The sequence below is a fragment of the Taudactylus pleione genome, unplaced genomic scaffold (assembly GCF_031769625.1).
Source record: "Taudactylus pleione unplaced genomic scaffold, aTauple2 ptg000386l, whole genome shotgun sequence".
NCBI classification, from domain to species: Eukaryota; Metazoa; Chordata; class Amphibia; order Anura; family Myobatrachidae; genus Taudactylus; species Taudactylus pleione.
In genome coordinates this window covers 10,433,121-10,442,895 of record NW_028284787.1, presented here as the reverse complement: position 1 = coordinate 10,442,895, position 9,775 = coordinate 10,433,121, and the positions used below count along the sequence as shown (strand labels likewise).

Sequence of the window (9,775 nt, the reverse complement as noted above, 5' to 3'; positions counted from 1 at the left end):
TCCATGCATGTCAGTGTGTATGAGCAACCTTGTTGCAAGCGTTGCATACAGATATATCAGACCATTCACCAAGCTTTTTAGACAGACCTCATATGTCAGCTGTTCTCTGGTAGCATTTGGTAGAGTATTTTCCAATGCCCCCATCCATTCTTCAATAGCCTTGGACACCCAAGCCCCAGCCATATCTGGTGGCGTAACAGCTCTGTATGATGAAAATACTGCTTTAAGACATGTTTCAATTTTCCTTTTCTGTAGGATCTTTAAGAGGAGATGCTGATGGAATAAGCAACGTAGCGTTCCTGACTAAATGTGTCACCAGTGACTTCCCATTTAGTACATTCAGTAGCTGGGAAAGATACATAGATGCTAATCTTTCCATTTATCCGGGTTACCTTATGCCTCTTCCATCAGTTCAGTGAGCTGACCGACCCCCCCCCCCTCAGATTTAGGAAACTCAACTTTTACCACCTTCTGGTGTTCAAATACTGGAGCCTTCTTTCTAGGAGCCGGCTCATCATCCTGTATGCTTAGGATTGATTTGACCGTCGAAGAAAAGACATCCACTGTAGAAGGATGGTCCTCCTCTCCTGAGCTAGACTCTGGAGAAGAACCTGGCACATCATCCAATTCCTCCGATGATGCATCTGAATCTACATGCTGAGCAGACTGATAAAAAAAACTAATGTCCGCTTAAGCGCCTACCAGTCTGTCCGTAACAGCCGACTGAGCCAAACTCTGACCTGAGTGGGTATAAACATCCATCCAGGAAGGATGTATAGGAGGGACAAGCATAGCATGCTGTGAGCATCCCATTAAAGGAGGCAGTATAGGAGTAGCTAAATTATCCACTAGCTGCGTCATCACCTGAAACAAGGAGGCACCCAAGATGACTCCTGTAGCGGGGCTGGTAGACTGGTGATGTGGTTCTTTATAACAGACAGCACACCAACCATCCTGTATAAAGTCCTGAGGGGACAAGCCCGCCAAACAGAATTTACCTGAAACCAGCACAGAGGCCTCAACCTACTGTTTCCCTTTACCTTTTGCATATTCCATAATAAAAGGTAACAATGCAATGAAATGCGACAGCCTTCACAAATACTAGTAAATATGAAGTACACAGAAAACCCCCCATCCACCTGTACCAGAGGGATGAGGAGAAAAACCAGTGATCGTTATAACTGACAGTCAGAAATAAAAAGCAGTATCAACAAAGCAGCTAGCAAACAGTCACATACAATGCATATGTAATTTAATTGCAATAGATTCTGAAACAACTACTCAAACACAAGGCTTGGTAGGATATAGAGCACAATACAGTATACCTGGCCCAATGGAGAGAAAAACAGGGAGACTGACCCAAAACCTCCTGAGACCACATCACTTCAGCAGAGCACCAATAGTGGACTGTGAGCGTCTCATATACACGATGGTAGGAGGAGCGACCCAGATGGAGGAAAACCTTTGCTGGATCTGCGTCTGAGCTTCTGGGGGAGAACCTACCTCCCCTAAGCTGCATCAACTGGCCAGGTACGCTGGCCTCATGGCAGCAGAAGCAGCTAGTGAGGGAGCCGACGCACCGGCCCTCACTGCAGTGGCTTCCGGTGTATCTCCAGAGCCGGAAGCAAGGACTTCCGTTCATCAGGTTGCAGTCCGGGCTCCAGCATCACTGCTAGCAAGCTCTGCCGTTACCCACCGAAATTACCAGAGACGTTACCGGTGTTGTGTGCACGCAGGCAGCTTTGCAATTGTGATCCTTGCAATAATGCAAATACAGCAGGAGGTGTATGACACCCCCTGCTGCATTTGCGATCCCAGCACTGCTTACACAGGCTGGCTGGCTTGCAAGCCAAGCAGACTGCGTACGTCCATGTAGACCCTGGGTTGGCCACTGCCGGAAAATGGGGCAGACACGTCCATTTCCGGGAACGCCGTCCGCCTCCGCACTGCCCCTTTATTGCCTCTGCCTGTCAATCAGGCAGAGGCATTCAAGGGCTTGCATGCGATTAAGTAGGAACCATTCTGCACACTCGCAGAATGGGTCCTGCGCATGCGCAGATTCCCGATAGTCGGGAATCTGCATTCAGCAGTGACACTGAATCAGGCCCTGTGTCTCAACATTTGTATCTTAAAATAAAGATTTTCCCTAAATTTTCACCTGCTCCGGGGGGTGCACTCTGAAAAATCAATAAAAGTTTGGATTGCAAATGGAATTTGCAGTGCGATTTTGCTGTGAGAACGGCTCACAGGACCCTATTCATACCTAATAGAATGGAGCACAGTGTATGCACCTTGCTATTCCCTGTACTATACACACGCACACACCACTGCAAATACTCTGAAGGTAAAAACAAGAAAAATTCAAGGATGAATAAAAATAATAATAATAATCAAACACCGTAAACTTTGCACAATTTGGCCGCCCTATGTACAGACATGAACACACACATATAGTGACTGCGTCAGACTCCACCCAAATACAGATATATACGTATCCCCAATCCCTCCAATCCAGCAATTCATGCAACAAGTATAATGCATTAAGTATTAGCACAATAGGTGCAGTACACATTGCATTCATGCCACACATGGGAATCATTATCAGACACCACTACACACACTATGTTGGGCTGGTTACACCCAGAAGAGGAAGACATGCTCAGACTTCACCTTATAATGACCAAAAACCAACAACAGAAAAACTGATTTCAGTAGGATATACATAAATATCTGCACATTTAGGTTGGTTTTGTCTGGTCCTAGTACTATAAGGAGGTGTAAGTAGTATGTATTGTGAGTTGGCAAATATGGCAAAAAATAAACGAATATGCAAACTCAATTTTATCCTCTATTAAGTCAGACATGTTACATACATAGTGAATACCTTACTGCTTCCATTAATTACAGGAGGCTCCACCCTTCCAAAAAATCACAGCCCTCAGCATTCAAGCAAAGGTTACACAAACCCAACAACAGACACTGCCTCCCTCTGATGAATCCCTCCCATGAGGCTGCTGAAAACAATGTGATGAGCTCCACCAATCAGAGCTCAGCACATGCCTCTCTGACCTTTTGTGCCAAGTCTCGTGGGACTTACTCAGTTCCCAGCAATATACTGGAGTGCTATAACTAGGCTTACCATACTATAAGCCTCATTTATCAACGAGTTTATCACTCAAAACTAGTGATAAATATCACTTTTTATGATAAATGGTGCTCAGCCAATCAGCTCCCAACTGTCAACTGTTAAAAAATGACAGTTGGGAGCTGATTGGCTGGAGCACCATTTATCATAAAAAGTGATATTTATCACTAGTTTTGAGTGATAAACTCGTTGATAAATGAGGCTATTAGCCTATAAACCAGGACACTCATTAATTACACAGGTTCTTAAGGCACACATCCACTAAAAGACCTCAAAACAACTGCACGATGAAGACATTGTAATCGTGCAGTCATTTGTCAGTCTGTGATGTGCCTACACTGAACGAGCAGTCGTTCAGTGAAGGCACTTCAGTCATCTGCAAACATGTTGAACCTGACGCTATCGTCAGGTTGTACAACATATTTGTATGATGATAGACGTCTAAACGACCAGCGGGAGCACGCATGGCTGGTCGTTACGACTTTTCTAAAAATGATCTGAAAACGATTTTCAAACAATTATTGAATGATAACGATATTGTTCAATCGCTCAATTTAATAGTCTAGTGCAGGGGTCAGGGAACTTTTTTACCTTCTACCCCAATTTAGATACGCCGTTACCCCCTTGATTTGAAAGGAAATCATATAGTAGTGCCCCCATATAATGCCCCTGTAGTAGTGCCCCCATAGTAATGCCCCCATACAATGCCCCCATAGTTATGCCCCTGTAGTAGTGCCCCCATATAATGCCCCTGTAGTGCCACTTGTACAAAAAAACCCACTTACCTTAATCCCCGCTCCTGCATCTGCCGCCGTCCTGTCCGCCCGGCTGCTCCTCGTAACTATGGGAAAGACGTCATGACGTCTCTCCCATAGGGCGCATGGAGAGAGCCGGAAGCTGGAGTTCAGAAGAGAACTCCAGCCTCCGGCTAACGTGGCGCTGCAGGGAAGGAGCCGGACGCTCGCTGGTAATAACATCTCAGCGGGCGTCCCGCTTAGAGCCTCCCTGTGGCACAGCCGGGCATGCATATGAATTATTCTATATTCATATGCATGTCCGGCTGTCGTCCATTACTCCTAGGAGTTTCATTTTTACCCCATGTGGGGTAATTTACCCGTTCCCCGACCACTGGTCTAGTGGATGTGTGCCTTAAGGCTGATTAAAACCATTAAAATGCAGACTTGAGGTCAGCCAGCCATGGAACCTGTGTAATTCATGATTGTCCCGGTTTAAAGAGATAGTAAGTATGGTAAGCCTAGCTATAACGCTAGTTCGGAATTAAAGAAAAATATTTGATATTCTTTATTCCGATATATGCCTGGGTTTGAAAATACTTTTCCAGTTCCACGATACTGGAGCAGGTGTCAGCGCCAGTTAGCTCCGGGTACACTCCCCACTGGTTAGGGCAGTTGGATAGTATTTATGTACCCCCGTATAGTGACATATATATATATATATATATATATATATATATATAAAAATAAAAAACCCTTACGTGCTATACAGAAGTGCACCAGTAAATTCACTACTTTGTGAATTAAACATTTTATGTAAAGTAGAGCACAATATATTGGCACTATATAAATAAATAATTTCAGACAAAGAGGCTTCTTTCATTAACTATGGTCAGACCTTTATCACATATCTTCAATTCTCATAAATCCACAATATAGAAATATTTATTTACATGAAAAATCACTCAATGTTTTGAAAGTTATAGATTAAAGTTAAATGTTAAGCAAAGTGTTTAGACAGGTAATCAATTTAGAAAGAATTTAATGACACTGTATTTAATTCACATTTTATTATAATCTAAATAAAGTCGATATTTCAATGCCGAAGTAAAGGACTATACAAATGATGTGAAAAGCATTCATTTTTACATAGTGAATACATTTTTTACAGAGGAAAAATGAATAGAACTAGAAAGTAATAAATGAAATTACATAGGGGTGATAAATACACTGGCATTTTATTTAAACATGGCTTTTTAGCATATTTGCATTTGTAGGTATTAACACTGTAATAGCAGAACAGATAATAAAAAGGAAAAAAACATGATTCATGGAATATATTTTATTTAATCATACTCTGTGTAAAAGCATCACAGTACCTGTATAAAATCTAACCAAAACTATTAAATGAAGTGCTGAAATATTAAAGTCTGAAAATTGTAAATTAATCCATATTCACATTTATCAACTACAGCTACTTCTGTGCAGCATTAAAATATTTCATATCAAAATTACATGGTAATATACCATTAAAATAATGCATACACTACAAAAGCGTGTCAAAAGTTTTTTTTAAAAAGTTAATTGACTTCAGGTTGGTCCATAAAAAGCCCAAGATTAACAAATCCAATATAGTTAGACTGGCAATTGATTATTACAAAATAATAATTAAAAACTTCATATCAACACTAAATCAAAATAATTACAATACTGTATATCCAAAGTAGAGAGGGGAACATTTAAATAATATTTTGTGCAACTTAAGATAGCTCATATACAGTATGTGCTACAAATCAGTAAAGAACAAGCAAAATAAAAGGAAAGAATAATAAATCAAACAAAGAAAAACACTTAATGATAGTTATGATTGTGTCTGAAATAAAATCAGTCCTTATGAAACAAGTTCAATCAACTGTTTAAAGTTATATAACATACACTTTATAATTAATATCCTTAGATGTATTTGTAGAATTTTAATGAAATGCATTGTTACTTTATAATACCCTTATTTAGTGTATTGTGCAAAGAGAGATTATAATTTTTAAAGTTAAACAAAAAAGCCAGCATCATAACAAATGAAACAAAAACTATGAAAATACATTCACATTTTACACAACATTAAAATTTTACTAGCTTTTCTTTGTATACATGGTAAAAGACAAATAGGAAAAATAAATGCAAAGCAAGTGTTCCGATTAATTTACAAATAAAAATGGTTGCTTGCTATAATGGTTTCATATACTGGGCTGTAATCCTGAATATACAAAATGAAATGAAAAACTAAACAAACCAGAGGAAGAAAAACGACACTGTTTACCCAATATACAAACAACCTGTCTAGTGATCATTTTCATCCTATTGGGACACATCCACTAGCAGACTAAAAAACATTGTAATCGTGCAGTCGTTTCACAGTCTGTGCTGTGCCTACACTGAACGAGCAGTTGTTCAGTGTAGGCACATCAATCATCCCATACCATGCTCAACCTGACGTTATCGTCAGGTTGTCCAGCATGTTCGGCCGATCATTGATGTCGGAAACGACCAGCGGGAGCATGCATCGCTGGTAGTTTCCGACATAAAAGTGCACAATTTGTGCACGATTACTAAGCGATTGCACGATTACGATGTTGTAATCGTGCAATCGCTCAGTATTATCGGCATGTGGATGTGCGCCTTATGTAGCTCTTTTGGATGGAAGTTAATGATGCAGCTTCCAATATTTGCAGTTTATTGTTTTATCACCTTAACGGGTAAGTGTACAACTACTATTGGAAAATGTTTTGAAACTAAATGCAGAAAGGTCTAAAAGAAATATGGATGTATGTGTCATTTTTAGAATGATCTGCGTTTATCTAACTATATTATAAAATATAGTCTTTTCCGTCTACCATGCATTTGCAGAAAATGTTATCCTAGCGACGCACCACTGATCATCGTTTCGTAGCTTTTGATGTTAAAAAAAAAAGTATGGTAGGATCATTATTGGTAGATTTTTGTCCCTAGCTAAAGAAATTCACAGCTTTCCTACATTTAAAAATACATTCTAAGCACTTTCCAGACCATGTAAAGTCAAACAATCTCTTTTATTTGTGGTAGTTTCATCATAGAACATACTTGGCTACCTTTAGAATTTCCTCTCCAGGAAAAACCCTTTTATAAGATTTACTCTCCGATTAAAAAAATCCTCAATCATCACAAGAAACTATTCCTCTTCTCAATCATTAATTTAATACCACCTGCCACTCCCTGCAGTGTTTCACTTACAATATACCTTCAAAATCTGTTAACTTTCTTTAACCACCGAACCAATACTGGTTATAGTCAATTCTCAGCTCTGTCAAAAATCACTTACACATACCATTTTCAAAATACTTGCATAAACATTTGGTGTAATCTACAAAAAGCAGGGTTGTTTTAGAATAGTTGCTTTTTAACTTTAATTAGTTTCTATAACCAGATTTAATACCAATAAGTACATTTGAAGCATAATGAAGTCACTAAAGGAGTTTGTATGTGAACTATTGACAACACACCTTAGGAATGTTTAAGAATAAAAATAACTTTGCATATGTTAAACTGTTCTTTACATGTATAAGATTTAGGAGATCTACAAATGTCTTAAACAGTTTTCTTCTTAAAAAAAATATATATAGAAAACCCTAATATTGAACTTCAGCATGGTTCAAAGCACTTAAACAATGTATGTTGTGTTCTCGTTCACCTTATATATATATATAATTATATATATATATATATATATATATATATATATATATATATGTGTGTGTAATTGTAAAATAATTTCCCTTTTCTACTTATTCTTACAGTCTTGTAAATATTTTTATTTCCATATATGAACTTTTTTGTTCTTGGGATTATGAAAAGTAAAATGTGAGTGGTTCATCATGTTTAAACAAGAGTTCAAAATGTAAGTAACTTTTCAAGAAGCAGCTCTACATTTTTTTCTGAGAACCAATCATGACCTTAGACACAAAGTTAACAATGGCACTTGCTGGTTGCTCTGGATCATGTTCAGCAAACAGGTGACAGACGTTGTCATTGCCATTGCCCCTCCTGGCAACAAAGCCAAAGACTCTGCAAAAAGAAATACATAAATATAACAAAAAATAAAAAAAAAGAATAAATAAAAACAGTGCAACATTTTAATTGAAAAATTACATATACAAAATGTATGCTGCCAAGGTGATTTATGTGCATTTCAAAAAGTAATACAACTAAATTTATAACATGTTTGTTTTTAAATTATCTGTATTTTTTAGGTTTTTTGTTGTCTCAAAATCCTTATACAGCTGAAACAGAGAGTTAGTCTGTTAATATAACTATTCTTCACCTGTCATTTGAAAAGTGTGGAGTTATACAGCCTTGGCATCCCACCAACACCCTTAGGGTGTGAGCTCGATGGCAGGGTCCTCGCAAATGGTGACTAGATGTGATACCGTTAACACAACCCTATGCATTTCGGTCTTCACAGAGGACTTCTTCAGCGGTATTATCAGAAGAAATAATCATATAGTGATATCAGGCAATAACTGTTAGCTCATCCCACTGGGATTAATAAGTGTAGTCCAGCTTAAATAGTCCAATAAATGTTCTAACAAATGCATCCACCTTCTATTTCTACAAATAGAAGGTGGATGCGTTTGTTAGAACCATTTATTGAGCTATTTAAGATGGACTACACTTATTATTCCCAGTGGAATGAGCTAATAGTTACTGCCTAACAGCACTATATGATTATTTGTTTGATAATACCCCTGAAGAATTAATCTGCAAAGGACAAAACGCGTAGGATTGTGTTAAGGGTGTCATACTTCGTCGCCATCTGAGAGGATCATGCCATTGAGCTCACAACCTAAGGGTGTTGGTGGGTTGCCACATCTATAACTCATTATTGATTGACATTGTTTTGTAGGATGTAAGCATCTTTTATCAGGTTTAATTTTAAAGAATAAACCATTGGTATTTATACTAACTTGTGGCCATTGGACCCTATGTGTTGGGTAAATCTTTGGTGAGCGTTTTTTTTCCAGAAGAACTTCTTTCCCCCAATATATAGATACATACAAACACATACACAATTGATACTAGTAGTTCTTGTACATAAATCAATTAGTATTACAGTTTAGAGCAAGCAGTACAAAAAAATAATATAAAGACTATGTAATCAATACTAACGTAAAGTATTAGTCCAGGGTCTACAGCTCGTTAGGACATACCCTTCTCCGTAAGAAAAATATGCAACCGATCGAACCACAAAATATACCTCCAAACACACAAGTACACCAATCACAACACACACCCCACACACAGCCAACATAAGCTCTATGTTATACAACTTCTAATACTTGCTCCTCCATGCCTAGTAATTCCTCTTCTGACTTGTTCTTTCAATTCTCAATATTTTATCTGACCCTCCAATGAAAATAATTCCCTAGCTTGTCTCATGCCCAGTCTCTCTTCTCCACCCTATCCATTCCAGACAAACAAATTGTAGTTCTGCTCTTGGCTCACCCAACTGTGATTTCCTTAACATGCCAAATTATTTTCTTTTTCACACTTTATCAATGTTGTTGTACAGTGAATAGAGTCAGACCATAGCTAAGGTCTAAAATACCAGTTTAGGATTATCCTACTTGCCACTCACCAGCAAAATGTGGAAACCACATGTCTATCCCTAATTAATCACAAGGACGGTATCCTAGCAGTAACTGTAATAGCTTTGGATATGAAGTTTGCAAGAGCACTTGGAGATTGCTAGTGGGGAAACAAGCTGCCAAAGGAATAAATGGTGGGTAGTGTACACAGGATTTAGCGCAGGCCACCCCTAGGTACAACATTATTGGCCATCCCCCAATATTATTAATTTCATGTG

The 9,775-nt window shown here is 38.4% G+C and overlaps 1 protein-coding gene across 3 annotated transcripts in view; it reads right to left on the bottom strand.

The window, feature by feature from the left end:
- Nucleotides 1-4,909: 4,909 nt before the first annotated feature.
- The window catches only part of TNS3 (tensin 3), a 255,650-nt gene continuing 250,784 nt past the window's right edge, over nucleotides 4,910-9,775 (bottom strand). For all 3 annotated transcript variants that reach the window (XM_088445714.1, XM_088445715.1, XM_088445716.1), the window contains one exon: nucleotides 4,910-7,977. In XM_088445714.1, the coding sequence (XP_088301840.1) occupies nucleotides 7,836-7,977 (142 nt within the window). In that variant the 3' untranslated portion in view covers nucleotides 4,910-7,835. The remainder of the gene's footprint in view (nucleotides 7,978-9,775) is intronic.